The following is a 16,774-nucleotide window of genomic DNA, read 5'->3' as shown; positions in this document are numbered from 1 at the left end:
TTGCCTCACAGGATGTTGTGAAGCTTGAATCATTGTAAATCGCTTTTTGATCCTCTGTTGGGGAGGTACTGTGGTAGTTCTGATGTGTTTGGGTTGGGGTTTTTTTTGGGGGGTGGGGTGGGTGGGTGTTTTGTTTGTTTGTTTCCCTTGTGTTGTTACAAGCCAGGAAGTTTCAAATGAGGGATAACATCTTGTGCTTAAGTGGTCCCATTTTCCTAAGGTACTTCACAGACTACCAAATGAGAGACTTTTGCATGAAAGTAGATAAACTTCTTCCTTTGTTTTCACAGTCAAAATAAAAATTACTGAGGATAAAAGAAAGCAAATCTTGAATTTGATTTTACTGAGCTTCACTGAGTTTGGGACAGAATTTTGATGGTGTTCATGATTTTATCTTCTTTTCTTTTTCTTTTTGAAGAGACTTATTATATGGCCACTGAAGCCTGTTGGTGTTTATGCAGCTTTGAAAGAAGGGTGGGAACGTGTGTTACACACAAACTTCCAGGATTTGCTGTTGGGTGGGAATTTCTTTTGTTTCTGTCTTCTGGGCAAGTGTTCAGCGGTGTTGGGGAGTGTGCATGCGAGCAGGCATGCGTGCAGCGCAGAGGAGGAACGAGGAACTGAAGCACTTGCCGTCAGTTGATGGTGTACAGCGAAGTTTCAGAGAGCAAACAGGAGGGGAAAAAATTTCAATCTATTACAATAAGCCCAGAATAGTATTTGCAATAGTATTCATGGAGCTCCCTGTGTGGAGGTAAGAAGCTTTTTCTTCTACCTACTCTTCTCTGATCAGGCGTGGGCTTTCTCTCTCTCTTTAATTTTTTCAGACATTTTTCTGTGGAACTGGATATGGAAAACACAGCTAGCATGATTTATGCTTTTCTGTGAACCATGAAGTTGGCAGTATGGGGTGTTTGTGTGTGTGGCTTCAGCATGCCTTTTGAGAACAAAGTGTTGAATCTCTATAAACAACCCATTACTTCTGGCTGGTCAGGGTTTCCCATGGGTTGTCCAGTCAGTTTTTCCCTAAAATGAAATTCAGGACTTTTTAAAATATTAGGTCCTGCACCTCTCCTCAGGAAAGAGAGGAAAGATACTTCAGTGTTCTCAGAAATGCTGTTTATTACATAGAGCGCACTGGAATGGAAAACTTATTTACTTAAATAGATCCTGTGAAGCACTGGTGATAATTAGTGGTGTCTGTTTGGCACTAGGCAAGTATGGAGAGGTCCAGTTGTTGGGTAGGATTGCACTGTGGGTATCTGGTAATCCTGTTTAGTTAGGAATTGTTCTACTATTATCTGTTCATTTATTGAATGAATTGTTCTGTTGTTGGTTTATTTTTAATCTCATGTGTCAGAGAGGTTTCAAAGTTGTTAATGTATCACAGAACCAGTCCCACAGGAGAGAGAATTGCATCTTTGGCTAGGCTACTTTTTCTCAGCAATTTTTATGTTACTACCAAGGAGTAAGAGTCTTTAAAAGAATTAATCAAATGGTATTTTATGAGATTAAATTATAGATTAGCCAAGAGCTGTATTTGTGTGAGCAGATCGGTTGGCAAGCCTGACTTTGTTTTGGCAGTGAGGAGCTGCTTTAGTGTTAACTTTTGCACTAAATAGGCTTACTTATACGTTAACTGTTACAGGAAGTTCTGCTCATTTTATTTCTGAGTAAGACTCAGCAAAAATGAAACAGTTTCAGGACTAAAATAAAAGCAGGCAATAAAAATTACTGTTATTCAGAATTTTGATCTTCAAATGTCAAGAAGATGATGATATTGCTTGGGTAAGAAAAGCTTAGTGAAATGCCATAGAGAGATATGTAAAAACACAGGAGCAGGTAATGCTCTTAAGAGCTGTATATACTGAAATGGCAGAAACTGAGCAGAGGGTGCTCCGTAGGTGTGCTGAGTCATCTGCCTTAAACTGTAACGTGACTTACTGTGAACTGCTGCTGGGAAAGATCAGTGCTAACTTGTGCATGACAAAGTGGCACATGATATGTTTACGCTAGTACACGTTAGGTCCAAATAATATGTTTGTGAGGGAAGTAGGTATATACTTGGTACCTGTACTGAAGGACTTGGAGAGTGCGACTAATTTAAAGGGAGTTGAATTTTAACTGAAAGCAGAAGAGTTTTCCTGTATGTCATCATGTGTGAAACTTGATGCCAGTGGATATTGGTACAAAGTGTTCTGCATTTTAAAAACATCTTCTCAGGGGTTGAAAAGCAAAGCTTTCTAGCTACGTGTGGAAGGCTCTGGCCATCACAGACATAACGCAGCTTGGACAGGAGGCTGTGTTACCCCTCTGCATTGTAGCCCAGCAGAGTAAGGAATGCGATAAAGTGTTGAGCAGTTGTCCAGGTGGTTTATAGAATGATCCTGTCTTTCTCTGAAGCACTGGCAGGATCCCAGAGGAGACGGGTCACTGATCTGATTACAGCATGACATTTCCAGTCTGGGTTGAAGGATGGAATTTCAAGGATTTCTTGGGAGGTGGGGGAGGGCCCAGAAGAGAGGAGAATTTTTTTCAGGTTCTTCTAGCTGTGAATAAAAACAGCTTATGCAGGGCTAAGCCGGAGGAGGAGACTTGCATACAGGTATTTTATATGTTCAGACTCAGAAATAAGGAAATACAAATGTCTCTGGTCCCAATTTACTATCCAAGTTATGTGTCTTGGGGCATCTTCATGCTTAATTACAGCTTCTTGTCTTCCAGTTTATGTACTGTGGATGTGTCTCGTAGTTTTTTGTTTTCTTGGGTTTTGGCATATCTTTATTTTCTTCAATCATGCACGAAGTGTGTGTGTATATATATAGTTAGTGTTGGAAGCTAGTATGTGTGAAATACTTACCAAATTGAGAGGGTGGGTTAAAAATGTCATAATATTATAGGAAGGGAGATTTTATTTAAATGGGTATATCTTTTATAAATGTTTGCATTCTTTGCATTTTGCTCACATCTGGCATAATGCTGGAGAGAAACATTTAAAAAAAAAAAAGTGTTGTACCATGGAAGTATGGACATGCTTTTTCTACCTTACCTGTACAAGGAAGTCTTCTCTTTAGTGATGATGGTTATCTGTCTGTAATAATGAAACTGTCTTGTTTCCATCATTTTATTGCCGCTTGCAATCTCCCATTTAAAGTAGGTCTTTGAAGTTAGAGAATATTTTGTTTCCAGTTATTTCCAAGGTCATAGCAAGTCACAAACCTTCCAAAAAGGCGCACATCTTTCCCTGCTTCACTTCTTACATGTATACCCTATCTGTATGCTTTGTGCCTGGGAGACATTTATGTTGTATCTCAGCACTTGACTCTGCTTCCTTGTCTGAAGATTGAAGATCCTGCAGGAAAACTGGACCATATATGTGGAAAGGTGTAGCGGCAGCAGCAGTACTTGGTTTGGTGCCAGCCTGTATGCATGCAGCTCGTGAATCGTCAGTCTCTGTGATGCCATTCCCATCTTACGCGGGACTGGAGGAATTCCACAGTTCTGTGCTGATCTGCTTGGGAGATTTATTAGCAGGGCAGGGTTTGTTGCTCAAACAGCTATTCTTTTCTCCTGTTGGGAAAAGATTGGCTGGATCTAAGCTGGTTAGCCATCTGTTCCAGCAGTTAGACTGTGCTGAAATAGATGACTTCCTGAGGTTTCTCCCAGCCGTATTTTCTATTGTCAGTGCTATCTGTGGCCTTCCTCTGCCATTTAGGCACCAGTATGTGTCCACAGGCGCTGCAGAGTCTGGTGAAATGATGGGTAGGAGAGAAGTCCATCACAGGTAAGGGGGACCTGTCACCTGCTGGTGAAACATGCCTCTCTAGTGATTGCATATCCACAGTCAGGGTTGTGGCTTTTCCATTCATGTGTGATGTGCCCTTCTATTCTGGCAGTTCGGTGCCAGTCTTGGGCTCATTAGGACCCTTCTGAGAATTGTTCTTCTGTGTAAGCTTTACTTCTGTTGTTCTCCAGCCTTCTGAGACCTGCCTTGATAAGGGATCAGGGATGCCACTAATTACTCCCTCCCTCCCTATCTCCCCAGACTCCCCAAACTTCTCTTTCAGCTGTTGAGATTGTAAATAAATATGACCTATTTCATTATGCTAGTTGTCTGGAGGGGCCAGAGGTACAGGTAGGAACAGTGTGTCTCTGGTTTTTTTTTTTTTTTTTAATTAGTTAACTCATGTTAAAGTTGTGTTCAACTCCTTTTTTTGTAGTTCAGAGCCTGGGATGGTGGAGTCTCCATGTCCACATCTACTTTGTAGTGCTGATGGTATAGCTTCATGTTAGCTTCTGGTTTTAGATTTCCTCAGTTAGTAAGAAACTGCTCTTTTCCTTAATGCTTGGTTAATAATGTTTCAAATAGACTGTTCAAATTGTTTCTGAATTGCAGATGAGTCTGGGAAATTGTTGGTAGATATTTTAATACCAGTGTGGTGGAAAGGAAGCAATATGATTCAGCTCTTAAATTTTGAACCTCAAATGCTATTTCATAGCACAGCAATACATACACTAGATTTATCAAGCTGTGTACTGCTCTTTGCAGAAGGATTTTTTGTGGCATTTCAAGGTAATTTCTATTACAGATTTGGTTTAGAAAGAATGGTTCTAGCTGGAATACTTGATACCAAGGTTTACTTAAAAATATATAAAGGGGCAGGGAGTGGGGAAGTCTTGGAAATAAATTTCCTGGATATTTTAGGCAGTTAGCTCAGTCAAGTAACTTACAAGTATAAATGTTTTTGTTTGGGTTATGATGATACAGTAGTAATGGGAATGATTTGGCTGTTTGCTGACAAGATGAAAAAAATTAATTGATTTGCTATTAAAGAGGTAATTGGGGGGGGACGGGACGGGACACGGACGGACATGACCCTGAACAACCTTGGCAGGTCTTCTAGTTGTGCAATGGTGGTGTTAGGATTAACCACATGCAATGTCTCTTCCTCAGTACCACCCTGTCTGGGTAGTATTGATTTCTTATTGATTCCTTGTTGGCTGGTAAACAGTGGCTGTGTGGCATTGTATGTTGTCTTTTGAAGATGAAGTAAATTTTCTTAGTAGCTTTAGAACTAAGCTTTAATGTTTTGTTGATGAAACATGGCTAAAAGCTTAACTAGTAACTCTTCATTGTTTGCCTTGGCAAAATGATGTTAACTGTGAACAACATTGCACTAAATTCTGGAACAAAAGCCTGAGGCTTTTCAGAGTCTCTGTTTTAGCATTAGATTTTTGTTGCTGTTTTAAAATGCTTTGATTCTGAATTGCACAAGTCCTAACTCGAAGTTTCTTTCTTTGCCTTTACTTAGAATTGAGATTTTAGTTTTAATTTTGAGGTTTATTTTAAGCTAAGATTTGATAAAAGGTTGCTGTTTTGCTTATATAAGAACTTTGTATCTGAACAGATATTAGCAAGCAAGTGCACACTCCTTGGTATGAAACCTAAGACAATGGTGTGTGGGAAAGTGAAACTAACATATTTGGGTTGTTGGGGTGTGTTTTGTTGTTGTTGTTGTTTTCCTGCTTGATTTAGAAAAATCTGTTTGGTAGTAAATCTGTGTGACCTGCACTGTTTTTTGCTAACTTAACTGGTGATAGAAAGTAAGCCAGACATCAGAATTTTTTTTATTACCAGTTTTCCTTTTGATCGTGATTCTTTTCATATCACTTCTTCTGTCTACTCTTGTATTTCTCCTCACATGTGGAGTTCTGCTTTTATTTAATTTTTTTTGTCCCAAAGAGACATCTTATCTTCCATTCCCTTATAATTAGTAACATTTGATCATCTTAGCATTTTATTCAAAAGTGCCAAGTAATAAAGACCTCCCAGGTTCTTCTCTATTGTAGTGTTTCTGTGTAATCTCAATGCATTAAAAATTTTACTTTCTCTGCTAATATAATCTCTAGGTAGGCAATTAATGATATAAATCAGGGTTAGAAAAGGGTCCTTGAGAAACAGTTGTCGCTCTTCCAGTCCAAAGTGACTTCTAGAAATTTTCTTCCTGCTTTTCAGGAATGGAGCTGACTGAGGGCAAGTTATCAATCTTTCAGTGGGCAGACTGCGGGCAAGCTATCAATGCTGAATTATACCCAGTAATGCATGGAGATTCCCAGGGTAACTGAGATGTGAGCGGATAAGTCCATGTGGTACTGTGCAGCTCTGTACAGATCAGTCTGTGTGAAGGTGCTGTAGTAGCAGTACGTAGTATTACCTAGCGCTGTGCATGAGCTGTATTGCATGCAGACGGTGTCTGACTGTGCCCTGAGCCATTCATCCATTTCTTCTTGAGGCTATAGCAGCTCAGATGTTTCTGCAGAGTCATCGTGTGCCAATCCAGAGATGACTGAACTCTGAAAAAAGCTTGCTTGTGATAGAGGTTTTGGATGAAGCCTTGTCTATTAAAGCTCACAGTGAATACTGTAAAAAATGGTTTTAGTGGAATAAGCAAAACAGCCCTTCAAAAATTCTTTTTGATTCAAATCTAGTTGATGTTAATTGGCTCGTTTGCAAAGAAAAAAGAGAACATAAAACCTAAAAGCTAATTAGTCTTATAACTTCAATGAGATAGTTATCTATCTTGATTTTTTTTTTTAAGCTGCATAACAGCAGAAACGGTTTTAAGTCACTTTTCCAGTGCCAGAGATTAGCTGGAATTAAAGCAAGTCATGACTCAGTCCTGTATTTAATGTCAGAACTGCACTCCTAGTTCAGCTATACCTCTACAAGTGGTATTTACCTAGCACAAAGGATTTTACATGCCTGTTCCAGTAGAGAATGCTAATTTTCTGTTTCCATTTTCTTTTAGGTTATGTTTCACACTATGTGCTGACTGTCTGTACTTACAGAAGATATTTAAAAATAAACAGACTTTTTCAAAGATTTTGATTCCAGTGGAATCTGCGCTTTAGATTTTTGTCTTGTCAATTAACTCCTGAAGCAATGCCTGTACAAGCTCCACAATGGACGGATTTTCTCTCCTGCCCGATTTGCACACAGACTTTCGACGAAACAATCCGGAAGCCCATCAGCTTGGGTTGTGGCCACACTGTCTGCAAGATGTGCCTCAACAAGCTCCACCGTAAGGCATGCCCTTTTGACCAGACCACTATCAATACAGACATTGAACTCCTTCCTGTGAACTCAGCCTTGCTGCAACTAGTGGGTGCTCAGGTATCAGTGCTGCTTTTTTTTTTTTTTTTTTAAATCTGTTGTTTTCCTTCTCTCTTTTAGGAGGACAAGTCATGAATAAAGTATATGACTGTGTTAACGGTGTGTAGAGTAGACATCTACCTTTTTGTAGACTGACTCTGGTGAATACAGGTTTTAGACATGCTGTAGTAGAGGTGCCTGGAACAACAGTTCAAATCTTGATTCTACCAGTCGCTGACTGTGATTTTGTTACATCTAATTTAGTGTAACTGTGGGCTGTCACCAGAATGGGTTGGCTCTGTTCCCTTCCTTCTTCCCTAACTCGTACCTAGCCATGCTCTGCCAAAAGGATGAATAGGATCAGCGAGCTTATCTGGTGGGAAGCCATTCTTCTGTGGTAGGTTACTTGCTCTACCATATTCACCGTACAAACTGGTGATTGGTTGTCCCGAATGCAGAGGAGAGAGTAAGGGAAGTGTGACAGACCCCTCTGGTAGCAGCCTTTATACTGCCTTATGTTTAATTTGAAACTGTGCTCTGGAAATGTAACTTCCTGAGCTGATATGTTAATCTAAATCTATGTAGGTGAATGCGGGGAGCCTGCCCGAGACTCCCCTTTCTGCTGGAATGGGTACTCGTGAGGTGATCTGATGGAGATGAGTACTCCAGCAGCACTGGTACTGATGGCAGCCCGAGGAAAGGGGCAGGGATGTGTGGAAAGCGGGAATGTCCTGTTCAGTTGCAGCACAGGCTTAAATTGGCATAAGCTTATCATGGTTAGATCACTGGTAGTTTCCTGTGACCCATACCTCCCAAGGCTGGACAGGGTTGTGGACTTGGGGAGAGGAGGGACAATCATGTCTAACTTATGGGTGAGGAACAAAAATGTAGATGGCATGCAGTTACCGTAGAGGGGTTACTGTTTTCCATTGTTCTGCTTCTGTGTCTGGGCTCAGCAGAGTTGGAGGCAGCAGGAAATTCAGTGAGATCTATAGTTCAGGGAAAAGGGCAGAGCTATGTTTTTGAGGAACTTTAAAAGACGTGGACGCTTTTTATTAGGTACTGGGACCTAGAGATCCAGGCGTGCTTTTGCCACTTCTTTTTTCGTTTGGTTTATCAAGTAATATGGCTTATTTGTTGTTGTTCTTTTGCGGTGTACGGTACAGAAGTTGTATCAGAAGTTTTAAAATTGAGTTGTGTTTCTGGCTGTGTTAAGTGACTCATCCTGCTCTGCAGGAGAGGGCGATGAGACTGCGTGCTTCCATTTCTGTGATATGTGTATGCCACCATCTTTGAAGAGCTTCCAAGCAGTGTGAAATCTGTGGGTGATGCCATAAATAAATATTGTAATTCTCTTTCTCCCTTTTCTTCCTTCCTCTCTGGAGTTTCTAGAATAGTTCCAGCTGTATCCAAATGTCCACATTTATGATGTAAAAGTCTTTTTCCTCCTGCATTTTTTTGGTTGTTTTGTGTGCATTTGTTAAGCTTTGTGAGAAGCTATGTGATAGCTTTAACTTGATCTTTGCCTGAATTAAAAATTCCATAAAAACAAGATCCTCTGGAATGAGATGGAAAATCACCCTGCCTCTGTTACAGGTAATTGAGAATTTTATTCTGGTTTTGCTAGTTAGCCAACTAGAGTTTCCTTAGCCAACCAATTTCTTCATCCATACGTGCGTGAGGTATGAAGAAGGAAGAGTGGCTTTATGATAGTATTGTATTTGTCTTGAGAGCACTCTGAACTCTAGGTTCAGACTTTGAACTAATGACGTAACTTTTGTGCTCCTTTTTTTATCTTAAATTTTTATGTGATCAAGATTGGGACCTTGTTTCATGGTGACCTTAAAGCTGCAAATGCCACCAAAAGAGATGGTATTCCCTTCCCCCTCACCTGCCACTCATTCCTGTGTGTATGCTGCTCGCTGCATTCTGATACCTAAACAATAATTGGTGATCTTAGCTGGGTTTTTATTGCTGACAAACTTTCCCCTTAAGAGAAATTTGTACCACCTCCCCCCCCAGCTCCTAATTTCAGTGAGGGTGTGAATGAAATCAGAATCATAGAATCATTGAGGTTGGAAAAGACCTCTAAGATCATCGAGTCCAACCGTCGACCCAACACCACCATGTCCACTAAACCATGTCCCTAAGTGCCTCATCTACTCGTCTTTTAAATACCTCCAGGGATGGGGACTCCACCACTTCCCTGGGCAGCCTGTTCCAATGTTTCACCACTCTTTCAGTAAAGAAATTTTTCCATACATCCAATCTAAACCTCCCCTGGTGCAACTTGAGGCCATTTCCTCTCGTCCTATCGCTTGTTACTTGGGAGAAGAGACCAACACCAACCTCGCTACAACCTTCTTGCAGGTAGTTGTAGAGAGCGATGAGGTCTCCCCTCAGCCTCCTTTTCTCCAGGCTAAACAGTCCCAGTTCCCTCAGCCGCTCCTCATAAGACTTGTTCTCCAGACCCCTCACCAGCCTCGTTGCCCTTCTCTGGACACGCTCCAACACCTCAACGTCCTTCTTGTAGTGAGGGGCCCAAAACTGAACACAGTATTCGAGGTGCGGCCTCACCAGTGCCGAGTACAGGGGCACGATCACTTCCCTACTCCTGCTGGCCACACTAGTTCTGATACAGGCCAGGATGCCATTGGCCTTCTTGGCCGCCTGGGCACACTGCCGGCTCATGTTCAGCCGGCTGTCAACCAACACCCCCAGGTCCTTTTCCGCCAGGCAGCTTTCCAGCCACTCTTCCCCAAGCCTGTAGCGCTGCATGGGGTTGTTGTGGCCGAAGTGCAGGACCCGGCACTTGGCCTTGTTGAACCTCATACAGTTGGCCTGGGCCCATCGATCCAGCCTGTCCAGGTCCCTCTGCAGAGCCTTCCTACCCTCGAGCAGATCAACACTCCCGCCCAACTTGGTGTGGTCTGCAAACTTACTGAGGGTGCAGTGTTCAGTATAACTCATATAATATCATATAACTCATATAATATCAGTGTTCAGTATAACTCACCCTCCTTTCTCTTCTTTCCCTTTCCCTTCCTGGCACCTGTTGTAGTGTTTACCAGGCTATGGAGTACTAGAAAATAAGTACACTACTTTGCTGTGATGGACAGGGAAACAGTTGCTATTTTCCATTAGTCTCTCTGAGGCCATTTTTTTATCTTTTTACAGAAAAAGGCTTGGTTAAAGAAAAAAAAAAGTACTTTAGAGAAACTACAGTAATTTTGAACTCTGTCCTGTTAAGAAGGTGGGCTCTCTTTGGTACATATCAACAAAAATGATCTGTGAGCAGCAAGCCAGTTTACTGAGCATGAGTAGTATCAACAACTTTAATGAAACAAAGCCCATTTTCTTGTTCCACCACTTGGTTTAGTTTCAGGAGGGTGTATATGTCGTTAACATCCCCTAATCTCCAACAAACCCTTGTACACCTTAACCTGAGTCCATGGAGATGTGTAATACTTTATTTTTAAATGATAAATTCCAAAAAACAGGTTTCGTTTTAGAAGGAAATACAGTGCAACACAATTAAAGCTTCTATCTGGGGGGAAAAAGAACAGTTTGTTCTTTTCCCTTTGGGGGAGGCTTCTGAGAAGTTCACACATTTGTAAGTGTTAAGTGCATTTTTGCTGGAGGCAGAGGAGGAGACCAGGCAGTTTGAAGAAACAAAACAATTCTGCTGTGACTGGCAGCAAGGATAGGATTCCAGGGCAAGTCACGTTGCTTGGCTTTCATCGAGCAGGCACAATGGGTGAAATAAGTAGGACTGTACTTCTGGGGAAAATGTACTAAATTTGTCACACAGGCACCCAGGGAAGCAGTAACCTATTTGTCTGACAATAGCATTTGTCTCTCTGTGTAGGTTTTGTCACTTTAATGGAGAAAAGAGTTGGTTTCTTACTTGAATTACAGGCTGTTTCTCGGTCTTCCCTCTCCCCCCCTTTCCAAAAATGAAACATGTTGCCCAGGTTATAGCCACACTTGATGTGAAAATTAATTGTTGCAGAGACTCCAATTTCTGCTGCCCTGCTGTAGCATGGTACACATCAACAGTGGTTACAGAGTCTATTCTGGAAGGCAGTGGTCGGGCAATTCAGCCCACGTAAGTTCAGCTGCTTAAGATGATGACAGTGAGAAGGGATTATAAGGGGAAGATGAGAATTATTATTACTGGGAGAGCTGGAAATAGCTCAGTGCCTAAGCAGGAGCTAAGCGTATTGTGAGGGAAGGGAGGCACAATGGCCTTGAACACAAATCAGAAAGGCATTCATGGGATACCTTGCTTTTTAAACTTCTTGGGTAAAGAAATCCCTTAAGCTAGTTCCTATGGGAAGGAGGTTTTGAATTTTAACTATTCAAGCATCCACATATTACTCACTATATGCAACTATTTTAAACATTCACCAGGCCAGTGTTTTGAAGGTGCATAATCATGGATTTGTCATCTAATCTCTTCCCTCCTGTTTTTTTAACATATGAAACAGCAGTGTGCACGTTCCAAACAGGTGACATTAAGTGGCAAAAATTCCTGTGGTGCTTTAATTTCTTCCATAGTCTCCTGCTGGACATGATAAATACAATTCTAGTCATTAGGCAATGGAGTTGTGTATATGATGAGAAAATGGGTGGAGTGTTCTTAACTCACAGCCCTTTCAAAAGGGGAAGATAACAATTGCGGAGATATTAGCGGCATGTTTGATAATGTTGTATTGTAATTTTTGGTGAAATGAGGTGCCACAAAAGAGGAATTACCTGTGAAGGAGTTGTCCTTAGTACAAACTCTTGAGGAAGACTGGTTTTTGGTTTTGTTTGGTTTTTTGGGTGTTTTTTTTTGGCAGGAAGCAAATTATCCATTGGGGGGGGGGGGGGAACAGTTTTCAAACCAGACAAAAAGGGGTTTGCTCTGTTAAACATGTTCTCATTCTGTGTAATTAGATGTCTAGTGGTAATTAGTGACAACTCAAGCTGACATCCTTCATCAAATTACACTTCAAATTACACATCAAATCACCAACTTGGAATCGCTGCCTGGTATGAGATGATGCTGTAGCATTTTTTTCCAGTGCCCTTCCTCATGCCATCATAACCTGCCTCTTCCCACAGCCACAAGTAGTCATGCTGATGGGCGGCATTCCACTGCCGGGATACTCGCAGTCATTACCAAGGCAGATGCACACAAAACAATCGTGAATTTAAAGTATGAGATTATTTTTCCTGTCTTGGACTAGTCCCCCTTGGGAAGTGTTTATTATATTATGTAAATATATTTGCAGTGAAAACTGTGATAAGGGTGTGGCATCTGAGAGAATGGAATATATTGACTGAGGATGAAAGTAATGCGCTCACTCTGCAGGGCATCTATTTTGAGGCTCTCAAGAGGCACTAAACAGAAGTGACCATAGGGTCCTGCATGCTATTGAAAGGATATTTTGCGAAGGGGAAGTGAAAATGCTTTGGAGTTGAATTATTTCTCAGTTGTCCCTCAGCAATTCCATGACAGAGCCAAAATTAAAATTCAGATCTCCTGTGACTTTTATGAATCATGTCTTTACCATTTTTCTCTTGGTTGATGCTGTTCTTATAATCGTTCTAACCCTAAAATGTTAAAAAAGTCTTGGAAGTGCATGTAGTAGAACCAGCAAAAGGGCAAAATATTTGTAAGTTTTACTGTGAGATGCATCGCATGAGTGAAGATGAAGCGTGTGTGTGGAGAAATACATTCTCTTCTCCTGAAGACTCCTGAAACCACAAAATAAGCATCTTGTTTTATTGTTCAGTACTACACTTGCTCCAGCTTAAGATGAAAGTTAAACTCTAATCTCTTTTGGGCTCATTTTGCAAACAGTACAGTTGTGCAAGGCTTTTAGATTTTTACACTGAAGCTTCCTTTGCAAAGAGAACAAATGGGAATGATGTGCAGATACAGTGTTGAATAGCTTGATTAACTCTTGGAAGTTTTTCTATGCCAGCTTTTTCCTGGGGGAGGGGGAAGCTTTCTGTTAGCTGCCTAGACAGTCCTTGTGTCTCACTGGTGGAGTTGTGCTGTGTATGGCATTCCAAACCGCTGCTGTGAATGTATGCTAAACCTACCTCAATTCAAGATCAAAATCCGGGGCTGAACACGGCTTCCTGTCCCACGTCTGTTGCAAGCCCTCTTTGTCTGCTGGGTGTTACGACGGTGTGGTTATGTTTCAGGTTGTCACCAGTGCCAGACTGAATGCTTGCAGGAGTAAACAGGAATTTGCACAAAATGTATTACAGCAGTAAATAGGGCAGAGACTGTGTAGTCTCTGTCTCAGCACAAATGCATGATATGCGCGTTGTTTGATCAATAAGCCAGTTCTGCTTGTATAACTTCCCAGACAGGGGCAGACTTCTAAAATGGCAGTGGCTTTGAAAAGGAGGTGGAGTATTCTGTTAACATGAAAGTAAATATTGAAGGTGTTAATATTTGTTTTCCAAATCCCAAGAAACCAGTCCAGCTGAGGCTGTTGCTATTGTAACAGTTATGGCTGACCACTGTAAGATACAGTTGCAAAATTTCCTTTTGCTGAAAGCTTTCTTGCTTACAGAGGGAAAAAAAAAAACCCCAAACCCTGAAAAACAAAAAACACCCCAAACACACACCACCCCATCCCAAAATTAAAACAAAACCCCCACCCCCAATTCAAGTTAACTGCAGTCTGTGAAAAGCATCCAGGCTAACCTTGCTTCTTGGTGTGATTAAACTTGGTTTTGTTTTTCCTTTTAATAGAAAAAGGGAAGGTGTCTGATCCAGGCTATCTTGACGATGTTAGTTTTGGGGTGGTATCAGCTCTCTTAATTGTGGCTTATATGTTACACTTGGAGACTTTTTTTGTCACCTACTGTAAAAGCAAGAGTTATGCAGCTAGTAACTTTTTATTTTGCAACGTGTGTCAAATGAGCAACTTGGCACGCACAGGTGTCTAAGCCTGTAGAAGTGTGTTCATATGATTGAAACATTACTTTCTATTAAAATTGATAGGAAAGCTCCTGTCCATATTGGTGGTGGCAAGCATATATGTGTGTGTATATATTTTATATATATTCACTGCTTTTATTTGCTGCTGCCATCATAATGCTACTCTTTACATGGCTGGGTTGCACGTGGAGGTTAGCAGGTTTGTAGCTGTCTTTAACTCAAGCATTAAAGGCTTGTGCTTTTAGATTGAGGGCCTGGGTTGGTCCCTGTAAGCAGCTATGTGAGATTAGCATGCTGTTATTGCCAGTGGGATAGTGATTGACTTGGAAATAGAAACTGAATTCTGAGATCTGTTTGCACTTCAATAGCATATGCAAAAAGTGCTTGTGTTTAGTCTTCGGAGAAATTCCAGTTCTCTATACTGTCATATATTGAGTTGATTGCTGAATAGTGATGTTGAGAAACATTAGTGCAGTGCTATACTGCACCCCCAAATTTGTTTAAAGCTTTAAGAATTTAACTGGAGGAAACAAAACCCAAAATTATAACTTGGAGGGAGGGGTGGTCCAACATTCCTTTGAAAAATCCTGATTTCTGATGAATGCTTGTATGAAGAAATAAATGCCACAAAAAAAAACCCCGACCCAAAAATGTAACTGGCCTGTGTTGTCAGATTAATACTTGCAGGTTGTGTTCATATGCACTGTGTAGGATAACTTGGTCTTGCTGCTTGATAATTGGGTCTAGTCAGAATATGTTCCCAGGGTGTCCTAGTATATTTGCTGTTAAGTCTTTCTCCCACTAATCCAAATAGCTCCGATTGCTTATCCCTGGATGATTTTAGAGCTGTGAGGCCCTAGATATGAATCTGTACTTACCTGCAAACCAGAGTTCGTCTGATTTGTTCTGATTTTTTTGACCAGCCAGCTTTGGCGATGTCTCAACATGTGTGTTATTTCAGCCAAAGTTTTATAGTTATAAGAAATGCCATGTTTCTCATGTATTAATTTTTTTGTCATGGAATAAGCCTTCTGCTTCTAGTTCCTGTCAGCCACTAAATAAAAGAAGTCTATTAACCATAAACTCTTTACTCTTTTTTTTCTTTCACTTTCACTGATTTCCTTTTTTTATGCTATTTGTTCATTGAGCAAGCTGAAAAAATGCTTACTAATGTAGAAGAAACACAGAAAGGGAGCAAAACAGGAAATGTTTGATATTAACAGGCTTGATGTGGTGTTTGTAAGCATGACCGCTACTTATTTATGCGTATTCATCATAGATGTACATGTCATCTCTTTTCAGGTTCCTGAGCAGCAGCCAATTACTTTATGTAGTGGAGCTGAAGATACCAAGCATTATGAGGAGGGCAAGAAATGTGTGGAAGAATTAGCATTGTACCTCAAACCACTCAGCAGTGCGAGAGGTAGTTCCTGCATTGTTTCATTTTGAAAATGAAAGCTGGAAACAAATAAGATGCAAAGCAAACTATGCAAATGACTAGTTAGTCTGTTTGAAAAATGGTTACAAACCTAGTTCAAAAACAAATTGAAACAAATTTCCGAAGCATTAAGGTTATGTCTTCATGGGGGGGTGGGGGTGGAGGGGGTATTTAAATGTGTTGTGTCAAAAATAATACTGAGAAAAGGCTGAGGTATTTGGCCGCAGTAGAGTAAGTTCAGACAAACTTTTAAGTTGAATTGACCTCTGCAGACTAAGTAAAAATAGATAATTCTGCTTTTTTGCTCTTTTTTTTTTTTTTTTTTTTTTTAGTTCTGCTGTGCTTTGAGATAACTGTAGTAAGGCAGCTTGTTTGTAGAGGAAGAATAAACTGAAATGAGAAAGTTACTGGATATAGGATATATAAGAGAAAGAAGTAATACTGTTTATACAAGATCTTACAAAAGAGCTGGGTCAATCTGAGTAATTCTAATTTAGCAAAACTGCACTGGGTTCAAGAGTATGGATTTTATCTATATTATATTTGGTGGACTTGAAAAATCTGTCAACCCAAGTAGTAGAGGTGAGCATCATGGGCATCAGGTTTTCAAAAATGAATTTTTGCCAAGTGTCTCAAGCTTTTCCAACTAGTACGGTGTGATAGCAGTATCGTTCTGAGTAGTAGTGGCCCAATGAACAAGCTCTGTGCTGTAGAACAAACTCAGTATGGCAGCCATATGTCTAGCGAGTCACTTGTTCCTTTAACCTGGTTTCGTGGCTCCCAGCACATTAGTGAATCACAGTTTTTGCACATAGTTAAACATCACCCAAGCAGTTTTGAACTTGTGTGTAAATTCAGTTTGGCTAGGCCAAAGCAGTGGAGATACCAGATATAAATAAGAAACTAAATGTCTTGTGAAAACAGACAAATGGTCAAAGAAGGCAGTGATCCTTGAAGCCCACAAATAAGGGAAGGACTGCAGTATGATCCTACCCTTGAGGAGTCACCTGGGAATCTGTACGGGAGGGTGCAAGACAGACTTCCAACATGGGGAGAGAATTCATTAGAGGTTCCACCTTCTTAGAGAGCCAAATCAAGTCAATCACAAGACTTAAACCTGTGGGAAAGCTGACTCCCAGGAACTGTTTGCTTTTTAATGCTGAGTAAAACAAACTGACAAAAATGAACTTCTGATATGCCTTCTCTAGTGTTCTGTTTAACAAAGTGTCCATCA

General features: G+C 40.7%; 1 protein-coding gene across 5 annotated transcripts in view; it reads left to right on the top strand.

Annotated features, from left to right (window-relative positions):
* Positions 1-16,774, top strand: part of RC3H1 (ring finger and CCCH-type domains 1) — an 81,136-nt gene that overhangs the window by 16,804 nt on the left and 47,558 nt on the right. For all 5 annotated transcript variants that reach the window (XM_076339619.1, XM_076339617.1, XM_076339615.1 and 2 more), the window contains exons 2-3: positions 6,810-7,174; positions 15,405-15,525. In XM_076339619.1, coding sequence (XP_076195734.1) covers positions 6,944-7,174; positions 15,405-15,525 — 352 coding nt within the window. In that variant the 5' untranslated portion in view covers positions 6,810-6,943. The remainder of the gene's footprint in view (positions 1-6,809; positions 7,175-15,404; positions 15,526-16,774) is intronic.

Source organism: Aptenodytes patagonicus, chromosome 5, assembly GCF_965638725.1.
Source record: "Aptenodytes patagonicus chromosome 5, bAptPat1.pri.cur, whole genome shotgun sequence".
Classification (NCBI taxonomy): Eukaryota; Metazoa; Chordata; class Aves; order Sphenisciformes; family Spheniscidae; genus Aptenodytes; species Aptenodytes patagonicus.
Note: the sequence above shows the minus strand (reverse complement) of the source record. Positions and strands in the feature narration are given on the sequence as shown.